General features: G+C 44.2%; 1 protein-coding gene across 1 annotated transcript in view; it reads left to right on the top strand.

Annotated features, from left to right (window-relative positions):
* Window positions 1-618: 618 nt before the first annotated feature.
* Window positions 619-25,045, top strand: part of Dnah9 (dynein axonemal heavy chain 9) — a 343,066-nt gene continuing 318,639 nt past the window's right edge. The window contains exons 1-5 of the mRNA XM_032914418.1: window positions 619-1,034; window positions 10,459-10,655; window positions 13,635-13,793; window positions 15,103-15,233; window positions 23,963-24,174. Of these exons, the coding sequence (XP_032770309.1) occupies window positions 624-1,034; window positions 10,459-10,655; window positions 13,635-13,793; window positions 15,103-15,233; window positions 23,963-24,174 (1,110 nt within the window). The 5' untranslated portion in view covers window positions 619-623. The remainder of the gene's footprint in view (window positions 1,035-10,458; window positions 10,656-13,634; window positions 13,794-15,102; window positions 15,234-23,962; window positions 24,175-25,045) is intronic.

Here is a 25,045-nt window from a genome sequence, read left to right as displayed (position 1 = left end):
TAGAGAAAGATTCCCTACATCATGCTCTGACTGGTATGGGGCTTATGTGCGCGTATAAGCATGTATGTGCACACATGTGCATGTACACAGAAAGAATGAGAGTTCCTGAAGATATCTACTTAAAGTGAACACCGCCATCTGTTTTTGTTTCTCTATAACACACCTGTTCATTTTAGATGTTGATGAAGTTCTATCCAACAGCATTCTCCGAGTGTTTGAGTTGTCATCTTGGAAAAAGAAAGTTCTATTGCATTCAATTTTGTTTTTTACATTCGTGGTATTATGTTTGGCATTGTGATTAATTTTTTAAATTATATATTTAGGACAGTTTGTTTATGGAGGCGTTTGAAGACTTTAATCTGGCCTTAGACAAAAGAATCCCACGCAAGCCTTTGCCGTACAGTCTTCTGTGCCTGTCTAGTGTACCAGACCAGCCTGGTTGTGGGAACCTCCACCAGTTTCCCAGCAACAACGACGCGACCCCGCCCCTTCTCAGCCCCTGCCTACCTTATTAACTCAGTGGGGCGGAGCTACCGTCCAGTGCCCAATATAAGGAGAGCAGAGGCGGGAGGGCCTGGCATCTCCGTCGCTAGGGAAACGGACGCTGCAGCTGGCAGCGCGCGATGCCGGGCGCGGAGGAGCAGGCAGTGCTGGCGGAGTCTGGGGACGAGGAACCTGGAGACCCGAGGCTGCGGCTCCTGGGGACTTTTGTGGCTCGGAGCCTGCGTCCGGCCGCGGGCACCTGGGAGCGCTGCGCAGGCACAGCCGAGGCAGGGCGGCTGCTGCAGGCCTTCCTGGATCATAATGCCGCCGCGGGTCCGCGCCCGCTGCTGGTGGTTCAGTCCGGGCCCGGAGGCCTGGTAGTGAGACCCGGTCTGGATGCAGGACCGGAGCCCAGCCAGGCTCGCGCCAAGGGGCTTTTTTTCTTGCGCACCAGGTCCGAGCCTCCGGGAAATCACAGCCTTCGCGGCACGGTGCTCTGCGGGGACCTGCCCGCGGCGCCGCTGGAGCACCTGGCTCCGCTGCTTTCTGAGGTGAGGGTGGGTGGATGGCCCCTGGCTAGCAGAGTCTGAAGCTTAAGGGGGGAGAGGGGCGTGTGCATGAGGGGAGGAGTCAAAACCAAAGAGGTGGGGCGACGCTGCAGAGGGAGGGTACGTGGGCGGGGTCACAGGCGGAGGGCCTTGGCCAGGGGTGGAGCCTGGAAGAAAGAGGGCTGAGGTTGGAGCATAGGCTGGAAGGGAGTGGAAGGGCGGAGCTGCCAGAAAACCAAAACTAGTGATCTGCTAGGGACAAGTCTGGGTGAATGCCAGGCCACAGTAAGAACCAGTCTTGGGTCAGGGGGTGGTTCAAGAGGAAGCCATAGTGTGAAGAATGCCTGAGTCCTGGCAGCTTTGTAAGTCAGCAAGCAAGGGTCGAGGACAAGAAAGTGGTGAATTTTGAGTTAAAGTGGGCTGATGGATGGAAAGGAGCTGCACTGCTTTATATATCTACCTTTGCAAAGAAGTTCAGAAGAAGGCGGTTTGGTTTTGATTTTTATGTCATTCATTTACCATGCAAACATTTAAGAAACTGACTTGTGCTGGCAGCGGTCGAGTAGCCTTTTGGAAATGACCAGCAGGCATTGGGAAGATTCTGTCCCACCTCTCAGAAAAGGGACAGGGATGAAGCCTCTGGGCCTTCAGCGCTCAGAGGATTTTCACAAGGGTAGGTAGATGAGATTCTTGAACCCCTTAAACCTTCCCAAAGGAAGAAAACGTCCCTGCTAGTTGAGCACATGTGCTTCTGGGAGCTGGCCCTCTCTAGGCCTAGCCAGTTGTGAAATTAGTGTGTGTAGATACTAGCTGTGTGATGTTTGGGGGGCTTAGTAGCCTGGAAGCGGCACAAGAATAAAAAGTAAGTTCCCATCCACGAAATGCTTCCTAAATACATGCATCAGATCATGCATTCAAAATACTTGAAACGGAAGACCGTGAAGGTAAACACTTGCCTAAAACTGTGACCCTAGTGGTAAAGCCAGGACATGGCTGTTCCTTGCTACATCCTATGTTAGCTCCATAATTGTGGAAGGGGGAATTCCAAGGATGAATATGGTGGATAAGCAAGCTCTCAGGGTCTAGGGACGCTAGGCTAGCATTGAATTCTTTAATAGTCTTATTGCTGTGTTATGTTTGAATACCATCTGTACAGGAGTCCATCTGTAGGTTATTGCCCCTGGCCAAGGATGATAGAAAAGTGTCCTTGGCTTCTGAGGTATGACAGATCCATGTAGCCTCAGATGCTACCTTGATTTTAGTGGCGCATTGACTTCTGATCAGGGAGAGGCAGTTGAGGGCACATACTGCTCTTGCAAAAGATCCATATCAGGAAGTTCACAACCACCTGTAACTCCAGCTCAGGGCGATTTGATGCCCTCTTCTAAACTCTATGGAGATCTGAAGTCATATGTACATAGACATTTATATAGACACACACAGATATGTAGCCTTAAAAATAAAACTATTTTTAAAGGCTTGGAGATAGACCCAAACTAGTATATGTAAAGGGTTGAGCACAATTCAGGACTGCACAATCAGTAAGGAAATCCAGTCCAGAAATCAAGAGTGACTTTAGGAACTAGAGGGATGACTTAGAGCTTATAAAAGTTCACTTCCAGAGGAGCAGAGTTTGTTTCACAATACATAAGTCACAAGTCGGGAACCTCACAGCTGCCTGAAACCATAGATCTGACAGCTTCTGTGTTCCATAGGAACTTACACACATGTGGCATATATGCACATAGACCAAATATATATATATATATATATATATATATATATATATATATATATGACAGTTTAAGAGATTTTCTCTCTTTCTTTTCTTTTTCTTTTATTGAGACAGAGTCTCATGTAATCCAGGCCAGGCTCTACCTTGCTATGTAGCTAAGGATGACCTTTTAACTCCTGATCCTCCCACTTCTACCTCCCAAGGGATGAGCGTACAGGTATGTAGCGCAAAAAAACATAGGTTTTTTAAAAATTTATATTGCAGACAAAAAGTATTCAGTTAAGGAGTAAATGGATGAATTATGGGGCATTTAAACAGTGAAATACTGATGCAGAATATTCTTTAAAATATTATTTTATTAAAAAACAACATAAACTCCCACCCCCAGAAGTTCCTAACCATACAATACAATGTTGTCAAGCACAAACACCCAGTATTACACATCTTAGGCCTCCCCTACCCAACGTGGTTGAACACTCACCAAACAACACCCATGTCCCTGTCCTCACACTCGCCAAATAGTATCCCCAGTTTGTCTTCCTGAATGCAGCTGCTCTAGTCTACATGTACCTATGTAAATGGAGTCACCTACCATCTGTCTTTTTGTTGAGTTTCAGTGTTTCTCCTGACAGCAATTATTTCCACAACCAAAAGGTCCTCCAATCACATGGGGTTCCCTGGGTCTTTCTCCTCCTGTCCCCACCACTTTGTGATCCAGTGCACCTCTCTCTCTCTGACCAGTGCTTCTGCTTTTCCAACTTCCTGCACCCCCTATCCCCACACTCCATATCCTGACTACCTCACTCTCTGCACATGACTGGTACCTCAATCCAGTGTCTTTCCAATGTTCCTCAGCCACAAGAGTACATTTGTTCCTTGCCCATCTTGAGAGGCAGCACCATCATTATCATTAACATTTCACTGGGTCATTTCACTTATCCAATGAGGATTCACTAGGTCATTTTACTTAGCCAAGGCCTTCATGGTTCTTCTTGTTGTCACACACAACAGGTCATTTGTTTGTGTGTGTATTCTATTAAAGCCAAATATATTATACTGTATAACACATTTTTCCAATTATCTCCATCATATTGGCCTGTGGGTGTGTCTATGGAGCATTTTCTTGATTGATGGTTGATATGGGAGGGTCCAGTTCACTGTGGGTGAAGCCACTCCTGGGCAAGTCGTCCTGGATTATATTTTAAAAGGCTATGCAAGCCATAAAGAGCAAGCCAGTAGGCAGCACTTCTCCCTAGTCTGGTCTTTGCTTTAATTTCTGCCCCTAGGTTATCCCATGAGTTACTGAGTCCCTCAATGAAGGACTGTGACTAGGAAATGTATGGTAAAATGAACCCTTTCCTTCCCTGAGTTGCTTTGGATCATGCTATGTACTGCAGCAATGGAAAGCAAACTAAGGTAAATGCTGATTCTAGTTCTTTCCTATTGTAAATAATGTGGTAATATGTTCTTTTAAAGTGTATCATTTATAGATAGTATGTAATCATTTGTGTTAGAGAGGAGAGGGGCTGCAGAAATAGCTCCAGGGTTAAGAGCACTGGCTGTTCTTCAAGAGGACCTGGGTTGGATTCTCAGTATACATATGACTGCTCACAACCAGCTCTTACTCTAGTTCCAAGGGATCCTCCGCCAACTTCTGGCCTCTATGGGCATTACATACACATGGTGCACAGACATATGCAGACAACATAATCGTACACATAAAATAAAAAATAAAAAATAAACCAACAACAAATGTAAAGAGAATGGAAAATCTGGAAATTGCTGCTCAGTACTTGAAATCCAAGTACTTGAAAGACTGAGGCAAGAGGATTATTATGAGTTTGAGAACAGCCAGAGCTATAGAGTGAGTCCCAGGACATCTTGAGCTACATAAAAGATTCTGTATAGAGAAAGGTATGAAGGGAAAAATAGAGGAGAAAGAGAGCAAGGGGAAACGGGAAAACCAATCTATATTTGGAGAACTGAATGATTGAGGTAAAGGGGTGGGTAGCATAACGAATACAGAGGCAAATGCTAGCAGCAAACCATTGAACTGAGAACAGGACCCCCATTGGAGAAGTTAGAGAGGGGACTGAAGGAGCTGAAGGGACTTACAACCCCATAAGAACAACAATACCAACCAACCAGAGCTCCCAGGGACTAAACCACTACCCAAAGAGTACACATGGACTGACCCGTGGCTCCAGCTGCACTTGTAGAAGAGGATGGCCTTGTTGAGCACCAATGGGAAGAGAAGCCTTTGGTTCTGCCAAGGCTGGACCCCTCCAGTGTAGGGGAATGTCAGGGCGGGGAGGTAGGAAGGGGTGTGTGGTTGGGGAGGGGAAACATTCATAGAAGAAGGGGAGGGAGATGGGATAGGGATTTACGAACAGGAAACCGGGAAAGGGGGTGAAATTTTAAATGTAAATTTAAAAAATCAAATAAAAAACCGGGGTGGATAGATGATTCATGAAACTTGTACTATATAAATATTTATTTATTTAAATCTTAAATGAATAATTTTAAAACACCTCAGGTCCCTACTCACAAAGGCTATTCTCAAAGCCTGTACCAGGAATCCTTAAGGCCTCCCATCTACTTCTGTCCTGAACCGCAGAGCTGATCCCACAACCCTGTGAAATCTGGCCTCTTGGCCTGTGTTCTTCTACCTTCTTATTTAGCTTCTGACCAGCTCCCCTGTTCTCCCCCCCTCACTGCACACCATTTAAGCCAGAAAATGTCTTCTACTTTGCGTAGATGCATGTGCTTCTAGTAACCCTGCTGTAACCCACACTGGTTTCTGCCTGGCACTTACCTATATTTCACCCTTAGCCCTCCGACCTGTGTGCCTGAACAGGGAAGGGGGCATTGGTGAGAGGAAAAGTTATAATTGTAGCTTCTTCTCTGTCCCACTGTACCAGATCAGGGTGAAATATGGGAGACATGTTTGGAGGGGCATTTCCAGAATTCCCTCCCCCTACCCCCTATTCTCTCTCTCCCCTCTCCCCTCACTGCTTCCAGTAGCTGGCTGTTTATTTGTGCTCTGGACAGCGGGATTTAGAGTAACACATTCCTTGGGTTCAATCCCAGTTTCTGTCCCATCAGCAGGGTAAGGTAAGCATCTTGCACCCTCTCTGTTATGCTCATATGCTCTGATAGGGTTGCTATGAAATCTTATCCTTTTTATTATTTTTGTTTTAAGGACAGTGTTACAAAGCTGTAGGCCAGGCTGACCTCAAACTTTCTACAATCCAGTTCCCTCTGCTTTGTATGCGCTGAGATTAAAGGCATGTGCCACAAGGCCTAGCATATGAAATGTTATCCTAACTAACAAACTAGGATGCCTAAAACCATGTCCCTTTATAGGTGTTCCACACACAGTGGCAATCCTGAGCCTGACAACCCATCCTTACTTCTCCAGCTGGCTCTTCTTACCTTTCTGTAGCCAATGCTGGTTCAAGTCCAGGCAGGACCTCCCATAGCCTTCCTACTTGTGAGCCTGCTTGGGGGCAGGTGACTTTGTCACTTTGTGGGGCTACTCCACACATGGCCATGAACCTGCAGCTTGAGCGTTTTCTCATCCTATGACATTACTCTCTATGGTTCTAAGGTATCCTGGCTGGTTCATCGTGACTCCCCGACATTGCTCCCACTTTAACAGTGATTTCAACAGAAAATTAAAGGTCCTCCAATTGCATGGAGAGCCTATCTCCTGTGTTGGGAGTCATACATGTTAGTGTCTCCACCACTCTCTCCTTACCAATCCCTCCATTGTCATCAGGGTGAATAGGAGGTGACAGATATGACAAAAAGAGAGAAGACCAAAAGAAAAGAAATCCGTGTAGGTGGAGGTGACCAGGGGTGCAGGAGTAGACGTTTTAAAAGAGCAGCTAAGTTGAGAATCTTAACTCCATATTTCGGGCGAAAATAGGCTGGTTGAGGGTACCCAACACAGTTTTTCCTTTAGGGACCCTTCCCACTTTGAGAGATGGATGCAGAACTCATCTGGGACAGTGGGAGTGAGGCCCAGTCTTTGTCCCAACTTTTCATGGAAGAGAAAAGCATCTCTTTCACACTCGTCTGTAGCTTTAGGGGGTGCATAAAGTATAATCTTTGGAGTATCAGATATACTTACCTTGGATCCAGAGGGAGCTTTGGAACAAAATAATTTAGAGAAGAGAGAATTTACAAGGGGAAAGGAAAGACTTGGTGACCATTTGAGCTCCTGAATCAGGCTGCTCTTGAAGATTCAGGGCTGTTTAAAACCAAGTTCTATCACTGGCAGCTTGTAAAGAAGAGCTAATGAGGAGACACTTCCTATTAAAATACAACAACTAATATAATAGTGGAAACACCAGAGAGACAGGGGTGTGTTCGTCAGGTAATAGGTCCAGGAAACCATGGAAAAATGTATTCAGAACTGATAAATAAGTCCCAGTGGCTGCAGAATGGATAGTTCTGGCCTGGTCTTTCTGGAAACACATAGTGAGCAGAGACAATTATTAAATAGAGAGCTAAAAAAAACCTTCAAAAAAAGACACACACTAGATTCAGTCACATTTATGTTGGAATCGGGGTAGAAGGCTGAATAAGAAAGGGATTTGTCTAGGACCTCGAAGGCAGAGACTGAATCTCAATTGATGCTTAAGTACTCACATTCTTCCCTATGGTCTATCTGGCATCTTGGCACATCCCTTAGAAGTTGGCAAGTGTATACTAACAGAGAAAAAGGTGGTGGGAGGTTTGGGTGGAATTCTGTAAGGATTTGAGGTGCTGTGGTATATCTTAATTGGGGGGTTTCTACCCCACCTTAGATCAAATAGTTCCCAAATAAAAGACACAAAACGTTTGTATTTATAAAAAGCCTTCAAGCACTAGAACTGGACATATATCAACCCTCTTTGCTATATTGTCTACTTCCCTGTCAATAAACTCAAGATATCATTTGCTATGTTCTACTGCTCCTACTCCAACGGGCTGGCCCTCATGGCCATGTTTTCACAATCTACCTACTCCCACTGCATTTTCCTCCCCTCCCCTCCTCTACTCATGGTTTCTGCCTCAGACTCCAAGTCCAGGAACCGAAGCTTCTCCTACCTCTCTTCTGCCCAGCTACAGGTTGTAGCCATCTTTATTCAACCAATAGTTTTAAATTAAGGAGCAAGGTTACTTAGCATCACTTGGTATACAGTGAGGATCTCCTTATCTCTGGGGGCAACCAGACCTTGGGGGCCAGTATTTAGCGTAACAATACATAGTAACAGACCAAAACTCAACACTGAGGTATAGAAAACAATGGTGACAGTTTTGAAGAAAAGAAAATTTTTACTTTTTGTCTTTTGTGATGATTGTGGTTCACTCATATTCACCCAGATGATGAGGAAGGGATTGGTGTGGGAGAAGTGGGGGAGAGAGTAACATATGACTTCCAACATAGCAGATGACATGGACAGCACTTATTTGTCATGTTTTCCAGTGAGAGGTGCAGGTCAGTCTACCCCACAGGACCACACTGAGGGACTGTGGGAGGCATATTTCATAGCAGTAAATGGAGTGGTGAGCCTGGTTCATGTCTGAGTATGTGGTTGACTTGAGTAATCCCTGGGGTTAGCAGGGAATTGAAGCCTTCCAGTAAGGGCTAAGCTGCCTGGTCCCTCTTAGTGAGGACTGTTGGTCTGGGGGACATTTTCCAAGGAGCAGATGAGAAGAAAATAGTAGGAAGGTTACTGGGGGCTTCCCTGATGTCTCCAGAGGTCAAGGCAACATGTAAGGTTGGAACCTACCTTTGTAGTAGAGTGGCATGAAGAACAGTGTTTAAGAAAATGCTTCTTCACCTCTCCCCTCCCTCTTTCCTTCCTCCATCCCTTCCTTCTCTAGTTATATATCCTTTCTCACTCGTTTTTTGTTGTTTTCCATTTTCCTTTAGCTTTTCATTATGGATAGTTTTAAATTTATACAACCTGTTATTAGCATGTTCCATTACCTTCTCTTGTTCTTCTTTTACTCCTACTAATTCCTTCCCTAACCAGTCCTTCCACACCCCCTGTGTGTGTGTGTGTGTGTGTGTGTGTGTGTGTGTGTGTGTGTGTGTGTGTGTGGTGTGTGTGTGTGGTGTGGTGTGTGTGTGTGGTGTGTGTGTGTGTGTGTGTGTGTGTGTGGTGTGTGTGTGTGTGGTGTGTGTGTGGTGTGTGTGTGTGTGTGTGTGTGTGTGTGTGTGTGTGTGTGGTGTGTGTGTGTGTGTGTGTGTGTGTGGTGTGTGTGTGGTGTGTGGTGTGTGTGTGTGTGTGTGTGTGTGTGTGTGTGTATTGTGTGTGTGTGTGTGTGTGGTGTGTGTGTGTGTGTGTGTGTGTGTGTGTGTGTGTGTGTGTGCCTATCTTGTTCAAGTGGTCACAGCTCCTGTGTGTTCATGATTGTCTGATCCATTCCACACCCAGAAGATAGCATTTTATAGCTCTTTGCCCCATCCTATGATGCTCACAGTCCTGTTTTCCTGTCATCTACACTGTCCCCTGGCCCTTGGATTGAGTGACAGAGCTGTTCCACATAAACTTGATTATTCAGCAGTCCTTTATCCTGAGTACTTTGACAGGTTATGATTTTCTAATTTAACTGTCCATTGCCAAGAGGCTTTTCTGACTTGGGCCAATAGCTACGCTAGCCTGCAGGTGTTCAGAAGGTGTCTTAGTTTTTCTACTCCAGTGAAAAGACTATAAACAAGGCAACAATAGGTGTGAGAGCGTGTGGGGGCTTACTGCTCCAGACAGTTAGTCCAGAACCATCCTGGTGGAGAGTCCAGCAGCAGGTAGGCAAGGCGCTGGAGCAGGAGCCAAGAGCTTATATCATCTGCAAGTAGGGGGAAGAAATAGCACACTGGAAATGGCACAAGTCATTGAAACATAAGGGCTCACCTCCAATGACACACCTCCTCCAACAAGACCCCACCTCCCAATCCTTCCCAAACAGTCCTACCAGTGAGGATCAAAGTATTCAAACATGAGCCTATGGGGGACATTCTCCTTCAGACCCCACTATACAAGGCAACTTAACAACATTCCTGCTTATCAGAACACTAGTGGTAGATTCTCCCATAGGGCTGACAACCTCAGCAGCCGTGGGCATTTCACCAGGTTTACAAATCTACACACATATTCCCACCTATGGAGGGGGCCTCAGCTTCAGTGAAGAAGCAGTTGATTATACCCACATCAGTCATGTCACTGTTCCATCAGTGGTTGTATTTTGTCTGGCAAGTCAGTATTGTAATATACAATATCTACATCTGGGTTAAATTATTGATACATTTTCTTCCACAACAGTTTGCCTGATACCTTACAATACTGTCTAGTTCAATTCCCATTTGATTTCTCTATGTCCTGTTATCCGATGGGTGTATTGTCCTCAGTAACAGGATCTTACTGTCTAGTTCTGGTGAGCAGTCCAAAGCAGTGACAATAGGCTGTATTGTTTTGAGAGCCTTTGAAGGCTCTTTCCCCAGCAGTTCATAGGGAGGTGTCCCATGCACTAAGATTTGGGGGTTAAATAATCCATGACTTCTCGAAGCAGCATTATCTACCCATGCAGGGTAATTCCATTCGGGTTTTTCTTCTTCCTGTTGAGACAGGGTCTCACTGTGTAACACAGGCTGGCTTGAATTTGCAAACCTCTTGCTTTCTTGGTGTCTCTCTTTTCCAGGTCATTATTCCTGTCCTGGCCAATGAAAAGAACCATCTAGACTGGCCCCACATGGTATGTCAAGACATCAGGCATCATGCCCACTCCCTGCAGTCTGACCTCCTGGTAATTCTTGAGCACATGAAGGGGAGAACCTTGCTACCTCTTCCAGTTGGCTCAGAAAAAGTGGAGTTTGTGGATAGCCAGAGTGAGCCGGTGTAAGTACCAGCAGCCCGCAGACTTTGCTGATGACACAGAAACAGGTTCATTTGTAGTATATTCCCCAGGGCTTTTCCTGTTCCTGACTGTGCGTATCTTAGTCCCCACACAAGCCCACTGTTGACCTCTGCCAACATCCTTGGACAGTGTTTTCACACTGATTATGCCCCCTTGCCCAGTCTTAACTGTTTGAGGTCTCCTAAGGTTCTCTTGGCAATGTGACTTTTTTTTTTAACCCAAATCATTTCAGGGCTCAGATCAACCATGGCATCTTCAGTGTACTCGAGATTGGCCTATGTCCAGCTGACAGCCAATCCAGTGGCTATATAGCTCTTACCTGCATTCCCCATTGTGCAGTGCCCATAGTTCTAGCTTTCCTGCACCCCCAGTGTGCAGTGCTGTAGTTCTAGCTTTCGGGAGCTTGCTGACATTCCAGTCTCCATTCCCTGACAGTTTCAGAGTTTTAGCACCCTAGAGATCTTTGGTTTTGTTTTCTAACCTCAAGTCCAGACAAATCTGGCTGTACTGGGGAGTCGGTGCCCATTGCCCCTGAGTGGACATTAAAACTGCAGCCTCCATTGCTTATGTTGGTTTTGCTTATTTATTTGCGATTGGCTTTCCTTCTGTGTCTTAAGCCATCCTCAGATTTTCTACATAACACAAGCTGGTCTTGGACTCAAGATTCTCCTTCCTCAACCTCCCCAAGAGTAGGATAACAGTCCTGTGCCAACACGCCAGATCTTCTGCATTACAACATTATGTTTTTCATCTCTAGTTCCTCTCAACTCATCCAGCCTTGAGTTTTCTTTGTCTTTGTACCCAGGAGTATTTTCCCTTCCAATTCAGGCTATGTAAATATTTGTTCCTTATATTTTTACCCAGTATTTCTATGCATTTGTGGCAGTAGGTCATCTCCCTGCATAAGTGTGGTCTGGTTGTCATTGTGTTGATTCAGGAGCCATGATATGCCTGAAGGATAAATAAAGCATGCAATTGCAGCTTATTTCTCAGTAGTTTTATGTGAGAAATGATTATATATCTGTATATAATTTGAAGTAGCATCCTAGTTAACTAGAAAACTAACTATAGTTTAATAAAAATGTCTAATTTTCAAAATAAATACAATTAATCTTTTCCATTTCCCAACTCCTCTATACCATACTTTAATAACATTCAACTCATATATACAGATCCTTGCTGAGTCTGTCTTCTTCTGTTCCTCTTAGATAATTTCCACACAGGCTGCATCATTTGGGGGAGAAGAGCATTTTCTTTTAATGTCTTTCATAATCACTTTGCTGTATCATTTCTGAGCAAATATGAATTTCCCATTAAGTCAAGGTAGTTCCCAGTGTAAAAATATCATCTATACAACTATATATTTCCTTTCCTCATTATTGTCTCCTTATTGCCTGGCATATACAGTTTCCTGTTAAGACCCTGAAGAGGAGGCAGTCCAAGTTTTATTTTAATTTATTTAAAATGAAAATGCAGTTACTATTATTGTAGTATCTGGGAATGTGTATGGAGTATGTGTGTGTATGTATGTATGTATGTATGTATGTATGTATGTATATGTGTGTATTGTGTTTGTGTATATGTGTGCTTGCGTATATGTAGTGTGTGTTAGTGTATATGTGTGTGTGTGTGATATATGTATATGTGTGTATATGTGTTTGTGTGGTTGAAAAAGGATACTTGGGAATTCCATTCTTTGTTGGAAATCTGAAGACAGAATGGAATCACCCTGGTAAGTCCTGGGGAGGTAGATGTGGCAAACTGTTTCCTGGAAGAGCTAGTTAGCCAAGGAATCAGCTTCTGTGCTATGCAGGGAGCTTGTCCTCTGGTGAGATTCACAGCAGAAATGGACGTTTGGGTGGTTTTTCAATGTTTCATCCATTGACAAGATTTTGTACCATTTAAAGTTCTTAAATTAGCCTTCAGAATATTGGTGGATGGACAATGTTGAATATATACACGAGTAAGCCTGTTTCCCTAGAAAAGGATTTACACAGTTTGTTGATGTGCTTTAAAAGAGTCTATTACAGGGGAGAGGGGTAGAATTCGTAGGGTAAAGGCCCTGGAGAGGGCTCTGTTGGTAAAATGCCTGGCACACAAGCATGGGAACCTGAGTTCAGATCCCTAGTACCACAGACACTGAACATGAAATTGTGTACCGGTAACCTCCCGCACTGGGGGATCAGTAAATTGGAGACAAGTAAACCCCTAGAGCTCCTCAACCAGCCAGCCTAGCCACACCAGTGAACTCCAAGCTCAAAGAAGAGTTCCTGTAACAAAACATTAGGCAGAAAGATTCCAGAGGCATTACATAGCAACCTCTGGACTCCATATCCATGCGCACAGGCAAGGCACCAACATACACACATCCACATGAACTTGTACATAGGCAGACACACCAACACACAGACACACTTTTTAAAAACAAAAGGATTCATAGGTTAGGTGGAATTTTCCACCTGTTTTGAAAGACTGAAAGCTTTCTTTTAGAGAACACCCAGGAATATTTCTTGAATTAGCTTAAGTTTGTTCCCCCGAAGTTTTGCGCATTGGCAAACTTTTTCAGTGTTGCTCTGTGGAGAGATGGTGGGATTCTTAAGACTTGGAGCTTAATGCAGTGCCATTAGGTCATTGGGAGCACTACCTTCAGAGAGGACTAATGTAAATCCTGGAGGGCCTCAGCTCCCTCCAGATTATAAAAGGGTAAAGCTAGCCCCTGCCTACCTTTTGGCTTCTCTCATTGCTGTGTGAATCTTCATGCACTTGTTACTACCTTAGTGCCACCCACAATATATCCTGCACTTTGTCATGAACTGCTGACCTTCCAAAGCACTAGCTAAATGAACTCTCTTGCAAGTTTCCTAGCCTGGGGGATGTTGTTACAGCCACAGAGGATGGGTGAATACACCAGACTTAAATTCTCTTTAAACACACTGGAGAATTTCTCTTGTCTTTTGCAGCTTGGATTCCATAGACAAGTCAACTGTCTATGCCATGGAGTCTGCAGTGATCAAATGGAGCCACCAAGTCCAGGTGGTACTCAAGAGGGAGTCTTCTCAGCCACTCATACAAGGAGAAAAGCCCACCCCCACGGTGGAGCTGGAGTTCTGGAAGAGCAGGTAGGCAGGGAGCGCATGCTCATACACTGGGAGAGAACTGGTTACAGAAGAGAAAGCCAGGGCTGGCCTTGGGGAGCCACCATTGACTCTGGTCCCACCTCCAGGTGTTTCTCATCCTCTCTAGGGGTGACAACTGGGTGTCTTTGGCCCAGTACAGTTTCTTTCTGTAAACTGGGAACACATTCTTCCCCTGAGGCTCAGTAGATATCCTTCCCTTCTGGGACACTCATTGTCAGCTCATTGGGGATCTTTTAACAATGTGTATATAATCAAATGGAGACTTAAAACATTGTTTTTGCTCCTTTGGGGATTGTTAAAATTTTTCCTGTGAATGAATATTTTACCTGCATGTATATATGTAGATCACACTTGTTCAGTCCCCTGAAACTGGAGAGAAAGATAGTTGTGGGTCACGATGTGCCTGCTGGAAACAAAGTCTGTGTACTCTAAAAGACACTCAGTACTCCTGACCACTGAGCTGTCTCTCCATCCCGCACTCAGTTTATTATACTTTTTATATTTATTATTTTATTATATTTATTTTGCATTTATTACATTTAGGATAATTTCTGTTCCCCTTTTCTTGGACATCCAAGGTTAGATGTATATACCTCTTTAAGGATCTGGGGGGAAAGGAGAAGGAATTTTGGACATTGGCCACAGAACTGCCTGTCCTAGGTCACAGCTCATCATTACCATCTATGGTGTTTCCCACCCAAAGAGAATTTCCTAACTATTGCTCCTGACCACTTCCCTTCCTACCCTCCATGCTTTGCTACTGTTTATCATTGTGCTGGTAAGTCTTTTCTGGAGGAGACAGGCAGATGCTGGAGGCAGATGTCCCTGGCCCTACAGAGAACATAGTGTCTGTGTCATATCCGTAGCACCAGCTGTCCTGTAGGGCTCCGGTGCTCTTTGCACTGCCATGCTGAGAAGCCCATGGTCATCCACTCTTTGACCATTTCCTGACCTACGATGAGGCCCTTCTCTAGATGTCCCACTTCAACAGTGCTTCTGTTTCCCTGCCCCAACCCTGCTGTAAGAACTAATGACCTCCAGCTGCCAGGCTTTTGGGTCACCAGCTGGTCTGATCACAGCAGTGTTTCCTGGAGCTTTGAGCCTTCGTTTCTGACTCAGGCTTTGCCCCCACTGTTCTGAAACAGATGTCTGAGTTGGGTTCTTGGGAATGGAGCTCAGTCTTTGCGCAGGCACCTGAGGCAGGACTCTCCTCTGCCTGCAGAAGGGCAGGGCATCGCAGTGTGACAGCGTTTCCTTGTGCTCACTTGCATCCCCCTCCTGGGCATTGCAGGTGCGAGGACCTGGAACACATTTATAACCAACTAATGACAATCAAGGTAAGGGGCATGGCTGGACTCCTGGACAAACTTCAGAGCAGCTACTTGCCAGCTTTCAAAGCCATGTTCCAAGACGTTGAAGCAGGTGAGGACCAGCAAGTGATTCCACAAATCTGTTTGGCTCAAAGTTTCCTTTAGCACCCCATCTTCTTCTCACTTTGTCATGTCAGCACCTTTACATCCTTGCTACCTTCTTATCTGGCATGAGACAGCATGGTGGCAGGAACAGCAAATCTGGAAGCAGCCAGGTTTGTAGGTCAGCTGCCCTGTGGCTTTAGATAAACTGCAACCTCTCTGTGGTTAGAACCTTGGCTCTGGTGTGTCTGCTTCCTTGCCTCCCTTAGAGCTTGTCAGATAATCTAGATGGGAGAATGTTATTAACTGTAGCGCACTATGAATATATGCAGTGACAGAGATGACATCTCACCTCTGGAGGTCAGGTCCCTCTGTGCTGCCCTTGGCATCTTGAGAAATCTCCTGTCTGTTTCTAGCACCATTCTAGCTTTTGTGTTCAGATGGGACTGCAATTTCCTGTCCCTCTGAGTGCCAGACAAGATCAGTCTTTGTCAAAATTGCATGGCTGGCAAGGGCTATGACAAGATGTAGGTGCATTTTCCCAGGGTTTCCGCTTCCCTTTGTGGTGTGTTTGCTCCTCAACCCCAACCCCGACCCCCATTTTTATACTAAACCCTTCCTTGTTCTTAGTTCTGTAGGTCAAAATGTGTTTTTAAAGATATTTTCTATTCTGTATGGATTAAACTTAATCTAAACAGTATTTTCAAGTATTCTCTTTTCCCATAACTTTCTTGAAATACGCTGCCATATGTAGGTCCAAAATATAAACCTAATCAAGGTCTAATTGTTCTGTAAACAAATCCAGAGCTCACTAGCTGATCAGTCTGTCATCTCACTCTGTCCATCTGCCCTTTGGAATAAAAGCTTCAGTGACAGGGTATCTTTTTCTCTCTTCCTTTCCTTGTATGTATCTTTATTGTTTTTAAGATAGCAACTTTCTGGTTAGCTAACGTTGCCTTGAACTTAGTATGTAGTCTAGGCTGGCCTTGAACTCCAGTCTCCTGCTACAGAATCCTAAGTGTTAGAATTATAGGCATGAGTGAGCACACCCAGTTTCAATGCTGGGGTTTTGCAATGATTCATGTAACAGAAAAGAGCTGTCATAGAGTCCTGAGGTCTACCTGGCCCCACAAGCCCTTACAGTGGCTCCTGAGTTAGCCGATATAGCTGCCTTGAACATGGTGACGCTTCAATTCCCTCTTCTCCAGAGGTACTATAACAGGAATATTATGTATGTTTCTAATTTAAGCTCAGTTGACACACATAGGTATCTCTAGAATTTGTTATGGTATACTGTTGTGTATTTGAGAAATGACTAGACAAGTGTTTTATACAATGACTTTTAAAATGCCCTATTTCCACAAATTATACCAGTTTTCTACTTGGGATTGAAATAAGTTTTCATTTTATATACAAGCACATTTTATATACCCTCCACATCTGTGGGTTGGTTTTCATGGACTCGACTGACCATGCTTTTAATTTTGCTCCTTACTGAAAACATATTGATTTATTTCCTGTTGTTATTTCCTAAACCCACAGTGCACAGGTTTCTCTGCAGGATTTATATTCTACTAGTTAGTATGAGCATATTTCAGGAATGCAGGATGGCCAGGCATAGAGGTGTACATCTATAAATCCCAGTGCCTAGAAGGCTGGAGATCTCAAATTTGAGGCCGAAAAGATGCTTGTCTCAAAAAAAAAAAAAACAAAAAAAACCCAACAATACAAATATACTTCATTGTGGGTCTAGGTTATACACAAACAACACACCATTTTATACAAAGTGATTGAGCATTTATGGCTCTGCTTCTTGGCAGGGGGACCTGAAACAGATTCCCCCTCCCCCATGGATCCTGTCTTAGGGTTTTACTGCTGTGAACAGACACCATGACCAAGGCAAGTCTTAAAAAGGATAACATTTAATTGGGGCTGGCTTATAGCTTTAGAGGTTCAGTCCATTATTATCAAGGTGGAAACATGGCAGCCTCCAGGCAGACATGGTGCAGGCAAACCTGAGAGTTCTACATTTTCATCTGAAGGCTGCTAGCAGAATACTGGCTTCCGGGCAGCAAGGACTAGGGTATTAAAGGCCATCCCCACAGTGACACACCTACTCCAACAAGGTCACACCTACTCCAACAAGGCCATGCCTCTCAATAGTGTCACTCCCTGGGCAAGCATATACAAACCATCACAGACACCGAGGAACCATTATAATTTTATCTATTTTATGTGGGAGTTTTCACTGGGGAAGCAGTGTTACAGTGTGCACAGTACATACATGTCACATGTAATGTGCCAATGCCCAATGTTTAGAGCTCAGCTAACAGAGCATAAAGGAAGAGTGTGCTCTGAACTGGTTTTTCCACGCTCCCATGTATCTCTCACACTAGCATACTGGGAAACTCACTGGTCACACACATTAATGGTTGAAAAGGATTTGTTTCTCTAGACCAACTTAAAAAATCTTTCTTTCCAATCAACTGTTTGCTGAGAGTGATATTTGAAAAACAAACCATACTATGATAGTGTCAAACATACAGTACAGCAACAGCAGAAGTCCTTTAAATATGTGATTCAATTCTCATGATGGGAGAAAAAGAAAATTAGATTAGAGGTGTTAGGGAGAGCCTTGGTTGGGAATTTGGCAGAGCCCACAAGACTAAAGAGATGTTAAAGGCTATTGACTGGTTTTCATCATGTCTAATCTAATTTCAGAACATCTGGCTCTCTTTATCCTGAATAGATACAGTGGGTGGGTTATTCTGATTAGTCATGGTTGGCCAGTTCATTGGCTTTTGTCCAGACTAAAGAGGGACGGAGGAGATGGAGTATCCGGGTGTGAGCACAGGTCAGAGAACGAAGGATGAACTGTGGGAGCAAATATGATTGCAAAGTGAATTGCTTGGAAGTTGAAGATGCTTGGAAAACAAGTAGAGTTGACTGTCCCCTTGGGGGCAAAAAATATCTAGTGAGGGAGTTCTCTTGCTGGTCATTAGGAATGGTAGACACAGAACAACCTGTTTTCAAATTACCTTGGTGTATCTATACTGCCCTAACAGCTAACATAGACTGGGTCATTTAGTTGTCACTGTTTTGGACTCTGAGAAGGTCAAGACTATGACCAAAGAGTTCAGTTGTCTGGTAAGGGTTACTGTCCTCCTGCAGGATAGCTCTTGGTTGCTGCATCATGTTGGGGGAGAACTGCTGTGTCTTCACATATGGAAGTGGAAAGCAAGCTAACAGAATGGTACAGGAAGCCTTTAATCCTAGTCACAAGGGAGGAGCCATCATTGCCTAATCAGCTTCTCTAGTTAGTTCCTCCCATTGACCATTAATATTCAACACCTGACTTTTGGGGAAGTGGTTCGGTGGGGGAATACAATGAAAGCACAGCTCCAACCAGAGATGTTGGAAGGTAGAGTACCTGGGAAGAAGGCAAAGCCCTGGGCTGCACTGGAGCCAGAGGGCTGGCCCACTCCTCTGCACATCTCGCTTATTTTCCTACCTCTACTCTCCAAGATGTACTCAGATAAGCCAGTAGTTTAAAACCAGACATAGTGTGCATACTGTGAATATTTGTACAAGAAATTAGCAAATGGATACATTACAGCATTTCCCTTATAATTTGTTATTAAAAGTTTACCAGAAAATGACTGTATATGCCTATCAAGGTTTAAATAAATAAATATAGTACAACAACATAAAACTTTACAAAATCTAACACGGGCAAGTGGAAAGATGGCTCAGTAGAATCACTTTCTCTGCAAGCATGAGTTCAAACCCTGGCACCCACATAAATATTGGCTGTAGATATGAGTACCTGTAAACCCAGCATTGCAGCATTGCAGGGCAGAGAACGCACAGCCCAAGAGTTTCTGGTCAGCCATCCTAGTTGAAAGGAAAACTTTTAATCAAGTAAGAGATCTTGTCTCAAGGGGAAATGGTGGAGATTCCTAACAGCAATACGTCTGACTTCCATCTCTGGTCTCTTGCTTGTACCTGTGCCTGTGACACACACACACACACACACACACACACACACACACACACACACCCCAGTATGGCATATCAGATTTCAAGCTATAATAATAAACATAGCACAGGACTTGCGTAAAACCATATATGTAGAACAACAGTACAGAACAGAGAACACAGGCATAAGTACTCATAATTATAGCCATCTCATATTGACAAAGGAGCCCCAAATATACACTGGAGAAAAGAAAGCATTGTTAACAAATGTTGCTGTGAAAACCGGATGTCCATGGTAGGATGAAAGGAGGCCCATATCTATTCCTCTGCACAAACATCAACTGCGATGGACAGAGGCCTCGGTGTGAATCCTGAAACAATGATGCCGCTTTCTGTAAGCCATACCCTCCAGGATGTAGGCAAAGGAAAGGACTTTCTGAGTGGGACTCCGTTCACTCAGGAATTAAAGTAACCAGTTAAGGAATAGGGCCTCATTACACTGAAAAGCTTCTGTGCAGAAAATAAAACCACAAAAACACAAACGAACAAAAAAGAACCAATTAAGTAGAAAGAAAGCCCACAGGGTGGGAGAGAATCTTCATCAACTAGACATCTACTAGAGGATGAATTTCCAGAATATGATGAGAACTTTTAAAAAAAGAATCTAAAAATACAAATAACCCTATGAAAAATGGACTCTATATCTGAAGAGAAACTTCTCAGATCAATAGAAGAACAAATGCAGAAGACACTGTAGGGAGAAGAGGACCCTACTGCAAACTGTTGAAGCCACTTTAGAAATCAGTGCAGGGAACTCTTTAAAAAGCTAAAAATAGTCACACACTGAAAATGGTGGTACACACCTTTAATTCCAGCACCCAGGAGGCAGAGGCAGGTGGGTCTCTGTGAGTTTGAGGCCAGCCTGGCCTATAGAGTGAATCTAGGATCCAAAAAGACAAACTCAGCATGTTCTCCCTTATTCTAGCTCCTAGTACTGCGTCTTAAGATGTGAGTGTATGACCTCAATGCAAGTGCAGAAGCAAAGAAAGGGTAATACAGAGGGGAAAGGGAGAGAAAAATAATCTTGAACATTTGAAAAGCCACAGATAAACATTATTTTATGATATATATACACACAATATACTCCTGGGTGTTGGAATTAAAGGTATGTACCATATATAAAACATTATATATATTACCACATAGGGTGATAATTCTCCCCAAAGGAGCTATAACTAACAGGCATGGGAAATCTTTGAGTTGTTGGTTAGGTTCAAGAGACTCCCCAAAGAATAGAGACTATTACCATTACCTTTGGTTGCCTCCCCAAACTTGAAGGTAAGAACCTATTGTTGAAGGCAGGACACAATTTGAACAGAGGATTTGGAAGAAACCAGCTAGAATTCACCCTGAGGACTAGCAATATCTTAAGGTGCTATACAAGCTGCTAAGTGAAAAGAGCAATCTGTTAATAGTTCTATCCACCTGTAAAGCCTACTGGTCACAGCAATGACTGGCCCCACAAGATATCCCCAGTGGTGTGATAATGGTACTTTTGTTTTGGGGGTAGAGGATAGCTGTGTGACTGAATGTAAGGCCTGTTCAGTGTGCAGGAGTTCATAACCAACACTGCAAATCTAGCCAAAGGCTGGTGACCTCATAGACCCTAGAGGTGAGGCTGCTACTATTTCCCTAAACTAATATGATTTCTAGCTCTGGTCTAAATACTTGTCCTTCTTCACACACATAAGTGTAGCTCTCATCCTCATCAAAGAATTCTCCTTTTGCAACAAAGGGAGACTATTATAGAAATTCTCAGCTGGCCAAAATTCAGAGGCTAAGTGACCACGAGATGTTCAGTTCCCACTGGTACCTGTAACAACACAGCCCCCAAGACAGGGAAGGGAATCTGTAAAGCTTTAAAACCCAAAGGCCCGGGATGCTGAGGCTACCCAGTATCTTCAATATATGACAACCAGTCATGACAGCTCAACAGTATGGTTACGTAAAGCAAGCCTTTATAATGACACCAAGTGACATACCAACATAGATGGGGAAAATTTACAAGTTCCTACCCCCGGTTGAAGAGCTACAGGCAATTAGTGGCTGCTGAGAGAATTACCTTTCTCTAGGTATAAGTTCCATGGTAGGTTATCTAATGCCAAGTGGCCCATACTAAACACAGATACATAGGAGTACCACCAGATTGACTCAGTAGGCCATGTATATATGCACATGTGTTATATTCATACACACACACGTATATATATACAGTCATTGTGTGTATACATATATGAATATATAACATATATGCATATATATATATATAAAACATAATACACACGTGTGTGTGTGTGTGTGTGTGTGTGTGTGTATGTGTGTACCTATAGTGAAGGAGAAAAAGTCACAAATTTGAGAGGGGGTAAGGAGGCATGGAAAAATTTGAGGGGCAAGAGGGAAGGATGGAGGTAATATAAATATGTAGTGCTTATGTATGAAATTCTCAAAATATTAAATTCAGAACGTACTGAATGGGCTAAGTAAAGCTCAGCGACAGTGTGAATGCTTGACATTCGTGGGACCTTAGGTTCTACCCCCAGCACACAATAGAACATGGGTTTGAGCAACGGCTCAGCACGGTCACTGTGTTGGATATTTTAAGTGACAGAGAGATCTCACGTACACAGCGGACTGTGTAGCTTATACTCCAGGACTGTAGTATTTTACACAAGACACTTGAGAATTATTGCCTTTGGGGATCCAAGTGGAGCTAGCGACCAGTATCCTTCAGACATTGAGAGAAAGGTATCTTTGAAAACAAAATCAAACAACACCAAAACCAAGCATAATCCTAGCTCTGTCACCATTTTTTTTTCCACTCAAAGTGATCACTCCTTGCTTGAGCAAGGGAGAAACCCATTCTTTCCCAAATGTTATGGTCTTAAAACAGTCAAGTGGATGTCCAGATGTCCAGTAGTGTGAAGAAGGTGAGTTTTAAAGTCCGCCCACACAGGTTGACAAGGAGAAGACCCCTGTGCCTACGCCTCAGCCTCTTCCACCCTGTGCACGCATCTCGACAACGCTCAACAACATGTAAAGCCAGGGCCCGTGCTCCTTAGAATGAATGTGAAAGTCCTCTGCCCCAGCTCAATGGTTCCAATACTGTCAGCCTCCCATACAGAATTATTGCTCTTATCCGAGAACCGTGTCATTTGACTGACTCATACCACTGAGATATAAAGTACAAGCGTCCATCCCCACATATCATGTGTCCCTTGGTTCTCATGGCAACTGAACCAGAGGTTCAGGAGAATTAACAGGGGTACCACTCCTTGTTCAGGCAAACGGGGCTGGTGGAGTTACACAGTGAGTCTAGGGAGTTATTTAAGTCTTATAGGATGCTGCATGTCTAGCGGTAGAAAAATTACTGAATGATTGTAGGTTGCAGCTAAATCAGGGAAGTTTTGAGTTTCCTTTAGGATATACATGGAACCTCATCCATATACTATGGCCTAAGTCTACCTGCTCTCATAGACACCACCTGCCCAGAAGGGAAACAACTGCAGCTACTCCCTTCAGTCTTGCTTCCATTTCTTCTGGGTTGCTAGGCACACGTCAATGCTACCAGTGTTCCCACATTTCCTGGTGGTAGCATCTTGCCATCCTCAGTCCACATCCTCCACTCCACTCCTCCATCCCCTGTGACTTCTCTTTCACAAACACTCACTCAGAAAAGTTTCTATTAAACTCTCACCGGAGACACTGTCGTTGATTAACTGAATGGTACAGTCCTGGCACTGTGCGGCTCTCCAGGAAGTTACCATTTACCCTGTTTCCTGTTTACATGAGGACTTGTGAAATTACCTCCCAGAGCAGCCTACTTTGGGGTTGATATTAAATGTGTCCTAAGTCATAGAATTGAGAGGTGCCTGGTCAGCCTTTGAAGGCACACTCCGCTGGCTTTTACACATGTCCCGTCGACTGGCTACATGTCATCTTTGTGATATCAGCATCAAAGTCATTAGCAAGCATTAATCAAGGTAGAGGATCTGCCAACGTGGAGCTGCAGACTGGGGCTGTGTGCTAGCTAGTTTTATGGTAACTTGACCCAAGCTAGTCATCAGAGAGAAAGGAACCTTAATGGAGAGATTGCCTCTATAAGGTTGTACTGTAGACAAGCCTATAGGGCATTTTCTTACTTAGTGATTGATTGGGGAGTGCCCAGCCCATTGTGGGTGGAGCCATCCTTGGACTGGTGGTCCTGAGTTCTATAAGAAAGCAGAATGAACAAGGAATGTGGAACAAGCCAGTAAGCAGCACTCACTCGTCCAAGGCTTCTGCCTGAGCTCCTGTCTCCAGGTTCCTGCCCTGCTTGAGTTCTGTCCTGACTTCCTCCCATCATGAACTGTAATATAGAAGCATAAACTGAATAAACCCTTTCCTCCTCAAATTACTTTGGCCGTGGTGTTTCTTCACATCAAGAGGAACCATAGCCAAGATAGGTTGGGAAAGGCAGGAAGAAATCCTGATGCAAGAGTGTTGTCAGAGAGCTTCTTAATCCATCATTCTAGATTTTTCTGAGTGCTCTAGGCTTCAGACTTTCTATCCAGGAAGCATTCTGAACGCATCTCCTAGCTGTTTCTCAAGTCAGGAAGAAACTGAAGCCTTGGCATTGCCAACTCTTCACTCTCGAGGCGCAGGGGCTCCATGAGGTAGGTGGTGCCCCAGCACGGATAGCTGACCATCTTTGATTCCTTCCAGCCCTGACAGAGGCCCAGGACATCCGTGTGCACCTGTTACCGCTCCAACAACACCTGGACATCCTGGAGAACACGGAGTTTCCCGAGGTGAAGGGCAGGCTGCGGCCTCTGCTCCATGTGGTCTGTCTGATTTGGGCTAACTGCAAGTGGTACCGCTCCCCAGGGAGGCTCACGGTGCTGCTCCAGGAAATCTGTAACCTCCTCATCCAGCAGGTGAGCTGATCTGCGCATCCCAGGAACTTCTCCTCAGGGGCTGGTTGTCACAAAGGCATATGGGAGAATAAAATATGTGTTTCCCTAGGCACAGAAGTAATTAAGGCCCAAAGAATTCTCACACTTGAATTTTATATTTTCACAAGCCAGAAGTTCATAAAGAGGTTTTCCTTACTGCTAACGCAATGGTGGCCCAGTCTCTCCTACTTTCCGCCTAAGCCCTGGGGCAGGGCTGGTAAATTGCAACCTCTTTCGTGATCTGTATGAGGGATTGGTTTTGTGTCACCAGTGGAGCCTGGTAAATGAGACAGAAGCCTGAGAAGTCAAGGGATTCTATTTCTGACTTACTACATGTGAGCCCTGTGTTCTAACACAAGCCACTTACCTGCTCTGTGCCTCATTGTCCTGTACCTGCTCCAAGGAGAAACTGTTTCACAGGGGTCAGTGAGGGCTTCAATGTAAAGACACCAATGAGATCTGTGTCCTGGGCATGCTCAAAGCTGTTTAGCTCTGGACCTTCAAGATGCTGTTGTTTGGATTGCAGATTGTTCCTCTGCTTTTTGTTGCTGATGGTTTTGTTGTTGTTGTTGTTGTTGTTATTGTCCTATTGTGTTTTGTTTTGTTTTTGTTTGAAGGTTGAACCGAAGAAGGTCCATATTTTTAAATTTTATTTTGAGACATGACCTTATATTTCCCAGCCTAGCTTTAAACTTAAACTTGCAATCCTCCTGTCTCACCTTCCCAAACATATGGGAATTCAACTGTGTGCCACCATGCTGGCTTTCCTGGTCCCCTTTAGGGATTCCTGTAGAATTGAGAACAGTATAAATCTTAAAGCGTGCATCTGTAAGTAGAACTAGAAACCTTGGTG

This window comes from Rattus rattus, chromosome 9, assembly GCF_011064425.1.
Source record: "Rattus rattus isolate New Zealand chromosome 9, Rrattus_CSIRO_v1, whole genome shotgun sequence".
In the NCBI taxonomy this organism is placed as follows: domain Eukaryota; kingdom Metazoa; phylum Chordata; class Mammalia; order Rodentia; family Muridae; genus Rattus; species Rattus rattus.
This window is presented reverse-complemented; position numbering and strand designations above follow the sequence as displayed.